Here is a 16,302-nt window from a genome sequence, read left to right on the forward strand (position 1 = left end):
TTTTTTTTTTTTAAATTTTTTTTTTTTTAATTTTTTTTTTTTTTGGAGCTGATTTTCTCAGCCGCATCAGAGCCGCGAGTCATTTCGGCAAAGGGAAGTCCCTTTCCTTTCTTCCCGTTCCCTTGGTAACTGCACAAATTTTTTGCTCTTCAAATGATTCATGACCGGGGTGCTGTAGGAGTTTCCCTCCTCCAACACAAATCGCTCCCACACAGCCACACATGCCCGATTAATCATTGATCGGTGGCTTCTTCCACAAGGTTCTCCTGGTTCTCCTCCAGCCACCGGGATGTTCCTGAGGTCCCTGAGTGTTGGAATTCTCCAGGGAAATGGTTTCTCCCTCCTGACCCCCCCAGTGGACTCCCTGACCCCTCAGAGTGACCCTTATTTCCTTCTCTGACCCCCCTGGCTGTGGTCCAGCTGTCTCTCCTCTGAGCTGGGAGGATATAAATTTATAAATTGTCTCCCCTTCTTTTGCTCGCTCTCTTTCCCCCCTGGAAACTCGAAGAATAAACGCCTGGGACAAATGTCCTGGGGAAAGGGCCTTTTCTGAGATATCTCACCTCATCCTTGATATAATTCTCTCCAAATCCTCCTAATAAAAGCCCCCAGGAGGAGAACAGGAGAGGGAATATATCACCTGAGCGCCCATCAGTGACCCCAAAGAGGGGACACAGGCAAGAGTTTGTATAAAATCCCATCCGCCGGTGGGTTTTATGGGTTGTAAATGAAATATTCCTGTGGTGGTGGGTTGGTGACAGGAGCTGAGGGCTCCCCATGGGGCCGGGGATGGGATGGGGTGGGATGGGGATGGGGATGGGATGGGATGGGATGGGATGGGATGGGGTGGGATGGGATGGGGTGGGAAGGGATGGGATGGATGGGATGGGATGGGATGGGATGGGATGGGGTGGGATGGGATGGATGGGATGGGATGGGATGGGATGGGATGGGATGGGATGGATGGGATGGGATGGGATGGGATGGGATGGGGTGGGATGGGATGGGATGGATGGGATGGGATGGATGGGATGGGATGGATGGGATGGGATGGGATGGGATGGGATGGGATGGGATGGATGGGATGGGATATGATGGGATGGGAAGGGATGGGATGGATGGGATGGGATGGGATGGTGTAGGATGGATGGGATGGGATGGGAGCTCAGTGCTGGTTGATGGTGATGGATAAACCTTCCCTGAGCTCCCCATTGCATCGGCACAACTTTTTATTTGGAGTCTGATCTCTTGTTTCCATCCCAAATTTCCTCAGGTTACGCAGAGGGAAAAGTGAAAAGCCAGAGGGTCACACCCCACCGTGGTGTGGAGGGACAGAGCTCAATAGCAGAAAAAATAATCAGAAAAGAGCCAAAAAAAGAGCCATAAAAGAGGCAGAGAAGAGCCAGAAAAGAGCTAGAGAAGAGCCAGAAAAGAACCATATAAGAGCCATAAAAGAGCCATAAAAGAGGCAGAAAAGAGGCAGAAAAGAGCTGGAAAAGTTGTTTTTGGAGCCCTGGTGAGTGAAATGCCACAAGGCCGAGCATCATCCCAAAGCCACGATGCTCCTCACACACCTGAAGCCCCCCAGGGAAACACCTTGGGATGGAATTGGGGGCTTGGCTGCCTCAGCTGGAAAACAAAATCAATCTGGAAAATGTCTCCCTGCCCTTTTTTTTTATTATTATTATTTTTGGGGGTAGGTTTTATCTGATTTATTCTCTCCTCGTTAAGAGGAGCTAATTAACAAAGCATCGTTTAAATAAACAGCAGCCAGGGTGTTTGTAACCTCAGCTTTATTGAATTGTGACAAATTAGTAGCCTCTGCATGGTAAATGAAACAGATGCATCGAGGGGGAAGAAAAAAAAACCCAACAAACCCTGAATTCCCATCTAGATAAGGATCCTTGCTGTGGACACAGAGAAGAGGGAAAAACTCCTGGGGAAAAAAAAATCCCAAATAATCCCAAGATCTGGTGGGTGCTGAATGTTTCACCCCTGAACTCATCCCTAGGGAATGGCAGGGCCAGGATCAGCCACGGGACAAGGTGTGGATAAACCTGAGCAGCTCCAGGAGCTCCTCAGAGCTCTCATAATCTGGATAATGATCCTTGCTGTGGACACAGAGCAGAGGGAAAAACTCCTGGGAAAAAAAATCCCAAATAATTCCAAAACCTGGTGGGTTTCTGGGTGCTGAATGTTTCACCCCAAATTCATCCCTAGGGAATGGCAGGGCCAGGATCAGCCATAGAACAAGGCTGGGGTGTGGATAAATCTGAGCAGCCCCAGGAGCTCCTCAGAGCTCTCATAATCTGGATAAATATCCCCAAAAGCTGGTGGGTGCTGAATGTTTTGCCCTGAACTCATCCCTAGGGAATGGCAGGGCCAGGATCAGCCATGGGACAAGGTGTGGATAAACCTGAGCAGCTCCAGGAGCTCCTCAGGGCTGTCATAATCTGGATAATGATCCTTGTTGCGGACACAGAGCAGAGGGAAAAACTCCTGGGGAAAAAAAATCTCAAATAATCCCAAAAGCTGGTGGGTTTCTGGGTGCTGAATGTTTCACCCCAAATTCATCCCTAGGGAATGGCAGGGCCAGGATCAGCCATGGGACAAGGTGTGGATAAATCTGAGCAGCCCCAGGAGCTCCTCAGGGCTGTCATAACCACTGTGCTCATCACAGATCCCTGATAATAATCCTATAATGCACCTCTGAGCCGAGCCTGGCATCCCGCAGCTCCCGGGTGGAGGGAGCAGCATTCCCAAGGGATGAGCTGTGCTGTGTCCCAGGCCAGCCCTGCCCTTCCTACCAGGATAAAAGGAGATTTTGGGATGTTTTCTCCCTTTTTTCCTGCTCCCCAAAAGGTGCAAACAACACTCTCCATCCTCCCTGTCCCTGCTGCATTCCCGGCTGTGGGATGGCAATTCCCAAAATTCAGCAGAGCCATGGCTGGTCTCGTGTTTCCAGCTTTGGGTGCTCCCAGCTCCTGAATCCCAGCAGGAATTGAACAGTGACAGCTCTCTCCAGAGGCTTTGGGAGTGCAATTACCTGGGAGCATTAATTACACTCCAGGTGAGCGCAGGGCTGAGCAGGGAGTGCTCCAGCAGCGGAATTCCAGTGGGAATGCCGGGATTTGTGGAGATGCTGCAGTGGGATCAGCCCTCACCATCCCAGGACACAACTTCTTTCTGGACAGGGCACCCCAGGATTGATGGAATCGTGGAATTGTGGAATTGTTTGGGTTGGAAAAGCCCTCTGAGGTCATCGAGTCCAACCAGCAGTGCCACCAAACCGTGTCCCCAAGTGCCACGTCCATGAGGCTTTGAAATCCCTGCTGGAACAGTGATCCCAGCACTGCCCTGGGCTGGAACAACCTTTACAGGGAAAAAAAAATCTTCCCAATATCCAACTAAACCTTTCCTGGCGCAACTTTTGTCCTGTAATTTGATACCTGGGAGGAGAAAACTGATCCTCGCCAGTCCACAACCTCATTCCAGGCACAGAATCTCATTCCAGACCTTTGTCAGGATGAGAAATTCGTGGAATCAAGAGTGGTTTGGGTGGGAAGGGGCCTGAAATCTCATCCAGTTCCACTCAGGGACATCTTTCACTCTCACAGGTTGCTCCAAACTCTGTCCAACCTGGCCTTGGGCACTTCCAGGGATCCAGGGGCAGCCACAGCTTCTCTGGGAAATCCATCCCAGGCCCTCATCACCCTCACAGGGAATAATTCCTTCCACAGGAGCTCGGAGTGCAAAGAAAACTTCCCCCTGAGCTGCAGCCTCTTTACTTATTTTAGGTTTTTTTTTTCCTTTTTTTTTTTTTTTTTAAATAATTTCTTTTATTAATAAAGGCTTCATTAACGAGCAGCGACAGAAACTCACACCAGGGAACTGAGTATTCCGAGGAGCCAAGTCATCAATTAAACCAACATTTCCCTCTGTTCTTTCCCTTTCAAACCCCTCGGTTTCATCACCAAAAAGCCGAGTCGAGAGGGCTCCAGCCAGGAGGAACAATAGCAGGGCACCAACTCCTACATCTGCCCCTTCTCCCCCCTGGAGAGGTGAAGATCAGCGATTCCACAATTCCAGAATCCATTGGAATTGTGGATTCTGCATGGCACAGGCAAGGAAAGCTGCCCCAGCACCTCCAGCAGCTCCCAAAATGTGGAACCCCCGTCTTCAGAGTACCCAAAAGCTGATTTTTAACCACCCTAACGTCAATTAATAATTAAAAATCATTCCTTGCCCTGACTTTTTTTTCTCCTGCTGGGATGGCGAATGCACCTGGATCACGAATCCTTGACAAAAGCGTCCCCAAGGTGTCCCTACAACTCTTCACCCAGCAATTAACAGTTGATCTCTCTGAATTTTGGATAAATCCAAATGTTCTGGATCAGCAGGAGCCACGTTCCATGTGCTACAGAGGAAAAAGTTTCCTGCAGAGCACACACGTCCCTTTGGGACGGGGACAGGTGACAGGGCCACAGGTGAGCAGGCCGTGCCCTCCAGCTCCATCTCCATCCTTTCCCATGGCGCAAAAAACCCCATAATTTTATTTTAAGGTTAATAAAGCCCTTGTTTGCTTAAGACACAGCACCTGTTTCTATGGTGACACTTGCAACCCGGAGCCTGTTTATCAACGGCGACGCCGCGCGCGGTGACAAACGCGGCCCCGAGTCGCCGCGGGGAAAGGCCGGCGGTGCTGCCACCACCTCTGGGGACAGCGGTGCCACCGTCCCTCGGCACCCAAAGGCGCCGATGCCCCACCTATGGGATCCCCACTTCACCCTACAGAGCCATGAGAGGAGTTGGAGCTGCACCCTCAGTGCGGGGAAAGCCAAGCTGGGTGATGGGTGAGGATGGCTTTGCTCCAAAAAACATTGGATGCAATTCCCAAATCTGACCCCAGTGTTGGTTGTGGCAGCTCCGTGCCTCAGTTTCCCCACCCTGGAAGGGGTTGGTGGCTGATCCAAGCGGTGCCAGCAGCGGGTCCCGCTCGGTTCCAGCCTGGCGCAGGATTTTCTCCCCGGCTGGCAGAAACCCGTTTCCATAACGACTTTTCTGTTACAAACATATTTTGATAAAAATAAAGTTAAAGCGGCGAGGCTTTGGTGGAGTACAAATTCGCTGCTCTCGCCCTCCCCCTTTCCTCCTCCCCGAGGAGGGGGAATAAAGAAGGAAAGCTTTCCATTTGAAGGGCAGTATTTTCTCCCTTCTTTTTCTTTCCCCCACTGAATACAAAATGGAAAAACCTTGTTTACCGGGGGGGGGATTCGCTGTAAACCGGTTCCGACTCTGCCTGGTTACCTGATGCTCTACAGTATGTACAGGATAATGTGATAAATTCATTTCCAATTCACTGCATTATCCTTTGAATATTTTAATGACTCATTGAATGGAGTAAAAAAAAAAAAAAAAAAAAAAAAAAAGAGGGAGAGGAAAAAAAAAAAAGCTATTTCAAATGAACAATTATGCTGCATTAGAGTAAAGGCTGATTATATTTAAACACTGCTTCCATGGATAACGGGACATATCGACCTCCGCCTATAAGAGCTAATTTGGCTCTTATCTCTAAATAATTTTACACTGCAAATTACCATGAAAACCTAAAGGGCTTTAAAAACATTCATCAAAAGATATTATTCCACTTTGTAGCAACATTTTTATTTAAATTATTTTGAATAGGAGTGAAAGCATCTCTGGTGTTTGACAATCGGAGCGGCGACGGAGCAGCGGCTGATAAGGAACGGCGAGCGGCGCCCAGGGGATGGGATGTTCCATCCCCAAAAACCCACCTGGGAGAGCAAATCCCCAGCCAAACCCTAGAGCTGGTGGCGTGCCAAAGTACTGCAGCACCCAGGAGTGGCATTTCGTGCTGCTGGAGCCTGCTTGCCTCCAAACTGGGGGATGGCAAAAGCCTGGGTAATGCCGGAGGGAGGCCGGGGCGACGCGCAAGTGATGCCGAGGGGAGGCTGGGGTGGTACCCAGGGGGTCCAGGGTGATACCCCAGGGATGTCAGGGTGGGTAGCCAAGGGATGCTGGGGTGACACCCCAGGGGATGTCGGGGTGGTACCCAAAGGATGCCAGGGTGATAACCCAGGGGGTGTCAGGGTGGTACCCCAAGGATGCCTGGGTGATACCCAGGGATGTCAGGGTGATACCCAAAGGATGCTGGGGTGATGCCTTAAGGATGCTGGGGTGATACTCCAGAGATGTCAGGGTGATACCCAGGGGATGCTGGGGTGCTACCCCAGGGATGTCAGGGTGGGTACCCAAGGGATGCTGGGGTGACACCCCAGGGGATGTTTGGGTGGTACCCAAAGGATGCTGGGATGATACCCAGGGGCTGTCAGGGTGATACCCCAAAGGATGTTGGGGTGATACCCAGGGATGCTGTGGTGGTACCCAAAGGATGCTGGGGTGGTACCCAGCAGGTGTCGGGGTGGTACCCAGGGGATGTCAGGGTAATGCACCAGAGATGTCGGGATGATACCCCAGGGATGCTGCAGTGATACCCAAAGGATGCTGGGGTGATACCCCAAGGAATGATGAGGTGGTACCCAGGACGTTCCAGGGTGGTACCCCAGAGATGTCAGGGTGGTACCCAGGGATGCTGGGGTGGTACCCAAGGGATATTAGGGGGATGCTGGAGGGGTGCCATGGCAATACCTAAAGTGTGCTGGGGAGATGCCAGAGTGACACCCGTGTGATGATGAGTGATACTGGGGTGACACTGGGTGACACTGGAGTGACACTGAGTGACACGGGTGTGACACTGAGCGATACTGGAGTGACACTGGGGTGACACTGGGCAATACTGGGGTGACACTGGGGTGACACTGGGCAATACTTGGGCGACACTGGGGTGACACTGGACGACACTAGGGTGACACTGGGTGACACTGGGCGATATTGAGATGACACTGGGTGACACTGGGGTGACACCAGGGCACTGGCAGGCACGAGGGCTCCGGCAGCCCCCCGGCACGGCACCGGCCACCCCGTCCCTCCCGGAGAAAGGCACTTGCAAGCCCCTCTCTGCACCAAAGCAACAGAAGGTGTCATGTAAAGCCTACACGGTTATTTTAGAGCCAGTGTGCAAATAAGGCTGTCAGCTGAAGCTCCTCGGAGCCAAGACTTCCATATCCCCCCCAAAAGGATCTGCATCTCAACGAGACACCATGTGGCTGAGCCTGCAGACTCCACACTCAGATTTGGGGCTGGGGGATTGGGAAAACTCCACCTGCAGTTCCCACCAGGACACACCAGGACCCCTTACTGCACCCCCAGCCTTGGGGGATGGAGCTGAGGTGGGTTTGTCCCCAAAAAAAGATCTGCATCTCAACGAGACACCATGTGGCTGAGCCCGCCAGGTCTCCACATGGGTTTGGGGCTGGGGGATTGAGAAAACTCCACTTGCAGTTCCTGCCAGGACACACCAGGACCCCCCCACTGCACCCCCAGCCTTGGGGGATGGAGCTGAGGTGGGTTTATCCCCCAAAAAGATCTGCATCCCAATGAGACACCGTGTGGCTGAGCCTGCCAGGTCTGCACATGGGTTTGGCGCTGGGGAATTGGGAAAACTCCAGCTACAGCCCCACCAGGATGTTCTGAGACTCCCCCACTGCACCCCCAGCCATAGGGGATGGAGCTGAGGTGGGTTTGTCCCCCCTCAAAGGATCTGCATCTCAACGAGACACCATGTGGCTGAGCCCGCCAGATCCACACCCAGATTTGGGGCTGGGGGATTGAGAAAACTCCACCTGCAGCCCCGCCAGGATGTTCTGAGACTCCCCCACTGCACCCCCAGACATGGGGATGGAGCTGAGGTGGTTTTGTCCCCCTCGTGTCCTCACAGGATGGGGATGATTTTTTTGGTGTTTTATTGTTGAGATTTGGGGGATTTATACACGTTCCTGTGTGTGTAGAGGAGAGATGCACATACACACACACCCACGGGAGATGGAGGGGATATATTTATCCCATCATTATAGGGATCATATCAATATATAGGTTTTATATAGAATATTGCATGGAATCAGTGAGTGTCTCACGTTGGAAGGGACCATCAGGAGCATCGAGGCCAAATCCCCGCTCGGAGATGTGTGTTTATATTTATAAATGTATTTATCTCGTGATAAGAAAGCTTAAGGAATGGTTGGGGCTGGGATCAGCCCCATCCTTGGCAGATAGGGAAAATCCTTTCCCTTCCTTCCCAAAAATCTCCTTTTTTTCTTCGCCCTCTCCCATGGCCTGACACACAACTTTTGACCTCAGAGAGATCACAAACAGCATCACCCAAACTCCAGGGGGAAAAAAAAAATAAAATAAAATAAATCCCCCCTTCCATTCATGCTGGAGATTTGAATCCCACATTTCCCTTCTTTGCTCCAAGGATTTTATACTCCCAAAAAAAAAATAAATTAAAAAAAAAGGGGAAACCACCACAATAATTAGCAAGAGGGAACGGCTCCGAAGGATCTGTGTACAGAAGGAAACACAGGAGCTTGGGCTCCTTTGCGTTTGGTAAATATTAAAATTAATGAGAGACTTCCAGGACCCTGTTGTTAGAAATGCAGAAGGGTTTCTGTGAAGGATAAAAACACAAAACAACACGGAAAAAAAAAAATAAAATACCAACCCCCAAGTCCTGTACACAAATTCCCGCAATTATTCCCGACGCTTCCTATTTTTCAGCCAATTATGGAATTCATGGTAAGTATTAATATCCCGTTTTAATTTGCTTAATATGCCCATTAACAATAAAAAGTCTAATTAAGGTAGCTGTACAAAGAGCCCTCAGCAGTAATTTCAGGGAATAATAGAGGAGAAATGACGCGATATTTCTTGTTAAATGCACGCTACAAATTAATTGATATCTTAATTAGGCTTTAGTACCCAGATTATCAGTTGAGATTGATTTAGGGCTGCAACATCTCGTGGTTTTTTTTTTTTAAGACATAAAAACAAGAAGGAGGGGAACAAACTGCTTTTCCAAAATATTTCTAGGAGCAAAACCACGACACACCGGGACAAGGGGGGAAGACTCATCCCATGGACACCACAAAATTCATCCCAAACTCATTTTCCCCCTTGTTTTTCTCACTGAATTCAAACCATTTTTAATCCTCAAAAAAAACCCCAACCCTAAAAACTACAGAAGGGATTGAGATTTCCACCAAACCCACTTTTTTTTTTTTTTTTAAACCACAAAACCCAACAGGCAGCAGGAGCTGTTTTGGAAGGACGCGTCGTCTCTCCGCAGAGAAAACCGGCGGTGGCGAGTTGGCAAAGTGTTTTTTGGGTGGGTTTTTTTTTTTCCACAGCATTTCTTTCCTTAGGAGAAGGAGAGGAATAAAAAAAATATAAAAAAACAACACCCAAAAAACCCAAGCAGCAATATTTTTGGACCAGCCTGGCTCTTTATAGCCTGAGGAAGCACTTCCCTACCTACACGCCCCGGCACCATTTACATTTCTCTGGCAAACGCTCCCGGGATTTCGCCAGGGGAGGAATTTGAATCCCATGGGATTCCAGTCCTCCTCCAAGGCTTGGGAATGACCCTCATGGACTCACCAGGATGTCAGAGACCAGCCAGTGCCTCCAGAAACGGTGCTTGGGGTTGGCTCTGTTGGGAGAGTCGGGGTCCACCATCACCAGGATGTATTTCTTGTTCTGCAAAGAGAGAGGAGAGAATTGTGGGTTTGGGGTGATGGCAGGAACCCCCAAATCCGTGTTTTTCCCACTCTTTCCCAGCAGGTGGACTCTGGTGGTATCACCCCAGAGAAGTGAGTGAGGAACAGGCACCAGGACAGGCCACAAACCCTCTGGGGATGGTTTAATCCCAAACTTTTCCAGAGGAGAAAATGTAGGTTCTGCCTCCTCCAAAGAAAAGACACCACAGAGAGAGAATTCCCTCTGCTTCCAGCCATCATCTCACCACATCCCACAGAGGTGCAGGATTGCAGCCACTCTGGTATTTTTGGGACCCTGGGGACCCCATCCTCCAGGGGGTGGCTGTGAGGAGCCAAACTCTGCCCCAAAACATCCCAAAATAACCAAAAGACGCTCCGGGGATGCTGCAACAAGCAGCACCTTGGTGGTCAGGTATCACTCCTGGGTGATGGAATTGGGCAAAGAGAGGTTGGGATTTATGGATGACATTTATTTAATGCCAGGAAACCCTCACAACCCACCCCAGGTCCCCACTGAGGGCGCCCAGCACCCAAAGGTGCCACCAGCACGGAGCCCAGGCGGATATTTTGGTCCTCTGAGGATGGAGCTGGGTCAGGAGTGACCTCTGGAGGAGGCTGGGGAGGGAAAACTTGCTGATCTCCAGGGATTTGGCAGCACCTCAGGCACCAGATTATCCTCCAAGCACCCGGATTAAGGGATCTATATCTGAATAAAACCTCCAGGTGCATCTGTCAGGGCGCCAGCCAGGGGTGCCACACTCCTCTCCAGCTGCCCCAGGGGCTGGGCTGTCACAAACAGCCCTGGGATTTAGCCCTGCAATTCCCAACTGGAATTAAGCCTTGCAATTCCCATCTGGAATGAGCTGGAGCTCTGTGGCCGCTTGTGAAACGGGGCAGGGATTTGAACAGTGAGGTGCAAAATCTTCTTGGGGCTGACTCAATAATTTTGCTCCCTTTCCCAACCTCTGGTTGGGGCAAAGAGGCAAAAAATCCTCCTGGATTTTTGTGTGTCCCCTTCCCTTGGCATCCCATGCATCTCATAAACCTCTTGAAGGCTCCACCTCTACAGGGAGCACCATTTTTCACCAGAAAATTCGGATTTCAACCCATTTAAGCTTGCAACAGTTGAGGAGAAAATCCCAAACCGCTGTCCCCGTTCCCTAAATCCCGGCCTGGCATCATCCAGGGGTGGGGGGAATTACATCAAATTAAATCAAGCTCTGCAGATGTGAGCTGAAGGTCAGGACCTCGAGGCTGAGCCGCCACCACCCTCCTCCCCAACTGCAGCTGGGCTGAAAAAAAAATAAAAAAAAATTAAAAAAAAAAAAGAGGGGAAGAAGAAGAAACAGCAAAAAATTCCTTAACAGCGCCAAAATCAGTGTTTAATAAGGAGGAGGAGGAGGAGGAGGAGGGGGAGAAGAAGCCCAAGACAACCCAAAAAACCCTACGCTGGAAGTGTGAAGGAATTTGAGCTCTAACTTTGGGGAGGGTGCGGAGCCGAGCTCGGCGTTGCTGAATCTCTCGGCTCCGCTCGGAGCCCAGCTGGTGGGAACAGAACGTGTAGTCATGGGACTGTCATCGTGTGCTGTCCAGGTTAACATGTAGCATTTCTATTACTATTAACAGACTTTCTGCTCCTCACTCCATCTGTTCTTCGAAATAATTGCAGTTGTACAGACCATGCCTTCGCTCCAGGCAGGCTCTGGGGAGAGGGATAGTGCTTTTATGCACAAAAAAAAAATAAATAAAAAAATTATAAAAAATAAAAAAATAAAATGAGAAAGGGAAAAAAAAAAAAAGTGTTAAAAAATAACAGCAAACACGAGAATAGAGTGCAAGTGAAGCTAACAGCAGGCTTGGAATTGGGGACAGATTGTGGCCTAGAAAGGTGACGGTGCCAACGCGGCCGGGGGCCGGTGAGGGCAGACCCTGCTGGGGACAGGACAGGAGTGGGGTCAGCGCCCTCTCAGCCCTGGGGGATTTTTCTCTCTCCTCACCTGCTGGCCACCCCTAAGAGCCACAATCCCTCACCTTCCACCTAAAGATAGCAAAGCCCTCCCTGGAGCAGAGTTAATCCCGGCTGCTCATCCTGCACTGCTCCTGAAGCTGCAACAGCCCCCCAAAACCACCCCAAAAAAATCCTCTGTGATATCCTTGAGCTGTTCCAGGCACCCCAAACGATGGGAGAGATGTTTTTGAACTGCTTGTGAGCAGCAGAGAGGCCTGAGTGTGGTGATTTGAGGGGTTTTTAATGCTCAAAATCCCTCCTCGACACAGGCTAACAGCATTAGCTGCTGTCAGGGCTGCAGACGGGAGCCAGCCCCGAGTGACACGGGAGATGCTCAGCTTTACAAGCGTGAACCAGCCCCAGGGATTTTTGGGGAGAGGAGGAAAGTGGCTTTGGATCAGAAAATTCCTCCAGTGCACGAGAACAGGCGGCGAAGGGAAGGGAGGAAAGGGGGGAGAGGGAAGGAAAAGCTGCTTTGGGTCGCTGAGGATGAAAATTTAGGAGGGGGAAAAACACTCCCAAAGCTTTTGTCGCTCATTTCTGCTCAGCCCAGGCCATGGAGGAGCTGCTGGAGCGCAGGACCCAGTGTGTCCTGTCGGTGTCATGGAATGGTTTGGGTGGGAAGAGACCTCAAATCCCACCCAGTTCCATCCCCTGGGCAGGGACACCTCCCACTGTCCCAGGTAATCCCAACCTGGCCTTGGACACTTCCAGAGATCCGGGGGCAGCCACGGGCCCTCTGGGAATTCCATCCCAGCCAGGAATTCCTTCCCAATCTCCCATCCATCCCTGCCCTCTGGCAGTTTGATCCATTCTCTGTGTCCTGTCCCTCCATCCCCAGTCCCTCTCCAGCTCTCCTGGAGCCCCTTTAGGCCCTGGAAGATGCTCTGAGCTGTCCTTGGTACCTTCCCTTCTCCAGGCTCATGTGTGGTGACACCAACTGGGTCACCCTTCTGTTCTTCCTCACCTCGGGACGCTTTAAAACCAACATTTAACCACTGACAGGAGCTGATGCCTTCCCAAAGACTCAAATCCCCACCTGCACCTCCCAGCTTTGCCCCCCACATCCCTGGGAACCGCCGTCCTTTCCCTGCTCCTCCACCTGGAGCAGCAGAGCCGGTGGCAGGTGACGAGAGCCCTGCATTCCGTGTTTTCCCTGCTAATTGTTTCTAGAGGGGGAATCAGCAGCAAGCAAAATATCCACTTATTCCTGCAGAAAAGCATTAGCTGCCCCAATTAGGCACAGGTTTAGGAGCAAACTCGCTCCGAGCCAGGCGGGAAGACTTTTTTTCCGAGAGGCAGGAGGAGGAGGAGGAGGAGGAGGAGGAGAGGGATTTTTGTGCGCTGAGGATACACAACACACACACACACACCACACACATGGAGAGCTCGACAGATCCTGCCGAGCCGGGGCTCGCGCAGGAATTAAAAAGACTTTATCCAAATGAAAGCAAAACAGGGTGTTAAAGCGACACACATGTAAGAGCGAGCGGTTTCCTTGGAAACCGGCGCACATGGGAGCGGCACACATGGGGAGCTCCGGTGGTTCCGGAGCTCTGCCCCTGCCGGGGGTGCCCGGTTTGGGATGGGCAAAAAGCTCAGGGGTGTCCCGTGTTGGCGTGTCCATCCCGTTGGAGTGGGTTTATCCAAGGCGTGGAGGGGAAAAAAGGATTAAAATGTGGTTTATTCTGTGAAGGGATGGGGGATGGATGGATGGATGGATGGATGGATGGATGGATGGATGGATGGATGGTGCGTGACTTTGCTGTAGGAATTCCGTCCCAAAAGTGAGGGATGATGATGGGCCAAGCCACAGCCAGGCCCAGCCCAGTTCCTGCTTCCCAACCTGAATGCTCAGGTTTGGATGGATCCAATCTGGATCCTCCCAGCTCACCCATCACTCAGAGCTGTTCCTTATCCATTCCCACCTGCAGCACGGGGTGTTCCACCAGCCCCTCGCCGCTCAAGGCACGAGGTGAAATTTCCAGTTGCCCCATTGCCGCCCACGTCCCTGACAGCTCCTAAGGAATTTCCCCGAGTGCCAAAGGAAATCATGGCACGGACAGGTTGTGATGATATCTGAGCCAAAAAACCTTTCACCTCCCCGGGAGCTGCAGCCTGGCATTGCCACAGCCTGGATTATCCTCCTCGGAAAGATTTTCATGGCATGACACGATTTGGGCTGGTCCCACTGGGGTGGAGACAGGGGATGCAGCCAGGGAAAAGCTGGGTTGGTTCAATTACAAACTAGAAAAACCTCAATCTAGCCCCAAACCACCTTCCAGAGCGGGGCAGGAGCTCCTGGCTGGGCAGGGAGCTGGGAAGAGTCCCCACAACGCTGGGAAACATCATCCCAGGGACGCTCGGAGGGTCCAGCTCACGTCCCACCAGCGCGAGGAGTCGGAGGTGGAAGCGCCGCCAGCACCAGCTGAGATTTGAGATCAATCTGGGCTTTTTTCTTGGCTTGTCCCCAGTACTAAAAAGTTTCTATAACAGGCACCGGCTTTGCAATTCTGCTGCTGCTGCTGCCTCGCCAGGGAGAGGAGAAATTCCAGCTCCTTCCTCGGCGGCAAAGAAATTGTTTGCCACCGAGTTTTGTGTTGTGGCTCGGGGAAGGATTTTCACCTCCCTCCCTTTCCGCCTGCTCCTCGCCACTTCCACGGGTAAAATAATAAGAAAAAATAAAATAAAATAGCTCAGCAAAAATTAACCCTGCTCCGCAGGACTTGCCCAAGGGGACAAGTGGCACTGGCTGAAGGCTTGACCCGACTCTCCCAGGCCTGGCTCCAGCTGCTGAAGGGAAATTCATTGAATTTCCAACTGCAAATCTTCCCCTTTCCCTCTGCTCTCTCCCTCGGGGCTCCCCTCACCGGCCAAATATTTATGCAGCCCAATGTCCTAATGAGGATTGATTCATCCAGGAGGGTTTGAGGAGTGTGTGTGTGAAAGGTCTGTTCCCAGATTAAGGGCTTGGGATGCTTTAAGGAACAGGTTGTTTGCTCTGGAAGAACGGCTCATTTTCCGTCATAGAGAATTCCAGCAGGAATAAAACAGCCATGAGGGCACAAAACAACCAGGCACAAAGTGGGATCAATATTCCAAAGGCTCCACGGGGCTGGAAATGCAGGTGATGGTGACTTTGAGGAGCAACAGGCTGTGACCCCTCAATCCAAGAAAACCCCATCGCGCTTCTCCTTTGGGTTCCCCAAATCGAGGCCGCTCCACCTAAACCCTCAAGGAGGAAACAAATATTTATGCAGCCCAATGTCCTAATGAGGATTGATTCATCCAGGAGGGTTTGAGGAGTGTGTGTGTGTGTGAAAGGTTTGTTCTCAGATTAAGAGCTTGGGATGCTCTAAGGAACGGGTTGTTTGCTCTGCAAGAACAGCTCATTTTCCGTCATAGAGAATTCCAGCAGGAATAAAACAGCCATGAGGGTGTTTTACACACCCAACACAACCAGGCACAAAGTGGGATCAATATTCCAAAGGCTCCACAGTGCTGGAAATGCAGGTGATGGTGACTTTGAGGAGCAACAGGCTGTGACCCCTCAATCCAAGAAAACCCCATCGCGCTTCTCCTTTGGGTTCCTCAAATCAAGGTCACTCCACCTGAAACCTCAAGGAGGAAACACTGGAGGAATGAGGGACGAGTGTCCCAAATCCAGGAGGGGAATCGAGGCTGGAGAACTGCCCGTTCCAGCTGCCGAGCCCCCCTTTTCCCCGGGAGCTGTTTATCATCTCTCGAGCCCTAATGAGCAGCATCACCGCGTCCCCAGGCTGGGGACACCGCGGCCGGCCCCGCTCCGTGGCCGAGGCGGCCGGGATGGACTCGGCAAAGCGACACATTTTCCCGAGCCGAGTTGTGAGGAGGAGGAAGGAGGAGGAGGAGGCGGCCGCGGTGGCAGAGCGCAGCCGTCCTGTCCAATTATTATCACGCGGGGGGACACATGGATTGGTGACATTTGACATTTTCTACACAATATTTTGATGCAGGATGGCACCTCCGTCACAAATTATTTTCCAAAACTTGGCTTAGGTTCTGGTGGGTTTTTTTTTAATTTTTAATTTATTTATTTTTTTTCTGAGGGGGAAAAAAATAAGAAAAGAAATAAGAGTTGTACAGGGGGTGGCATTTGCAGGCCAGCGAAGAGAAGAGTCATGGTGTCCCTTCTGTGAGCAAAGGTGAGGAAAAAAAGGGGAAAATGCACCCAGAAATGCTCTCAAGCACCCACAAAGCTCTTGGGGACCCCCAAAACCTTTTTCCCTGCTCCCTCCAGTGATTCCTGAGATGTCTCAGCTCAGGAGCATCGCAGGGCCAAGACCCCTCCTGGCAAAGCGAGGGGCTCTCAGCGCTGGGAATTGCTGAACTCGGTGCTACCAGACACCTCGGCGAAGCTGAAATGACTTTAAATGCCTAAACATTTTAAAACAAACCCTGGAACAATTCAGCTCCGAACTCCTCGCCTGCTTTCTCTCCCTCCTCGCTCTCTCTCTCTCTCTCTCTCTCTCTCCCATTTTTACGGTTTCCAGAGCTGTTTTACGCCTCATTACCTGCACACTGTGAGTGATGTCTGTCGGTCCTAGAGCTGTAAATACC

At 51.1% G+C, this 16,302-nt stretch overlaps 1 protein-coding gene across 2 annotated transcripts in view; it reads right to left on the reverse strand.

Annotated features, from left to right (window-relative positions):
• PEBP4 (phosphatidylethanolamine binding protein 4) overlaps nucleotides 1-16,302 on the reverse strand; it is a 96,781-nt gene that overhangs the window by 36,138 nt on the left and 44,341 nt on the right. For both annotated transcript variants that reach the window (XM_083880386.1, XM_083880387.1), the window contains exon 4: nucleotides 9,577-9,675. In XM_083880386.1, coding sequence (XP_083736512.1) covers nucleotides 9,577-9,675 — 99 coding nt within the window. The remainder of the gene's footprint in view (nucleotides 1-9,576; nucleotides 9,676-16,302) is intronic.

Source organism: Zosterops lateralis, assembly GCF_965231275.1.
Source record: "Zosterops lateralis genome assembly, chromosome: 30".
In the NCBI taxonomy this organism is placed as follows: Eukaryota; Metazoa; Chordata; class Aves; order Passeriformes; family Zosteropidae; genus Zosterops; species Zosterops lateralis.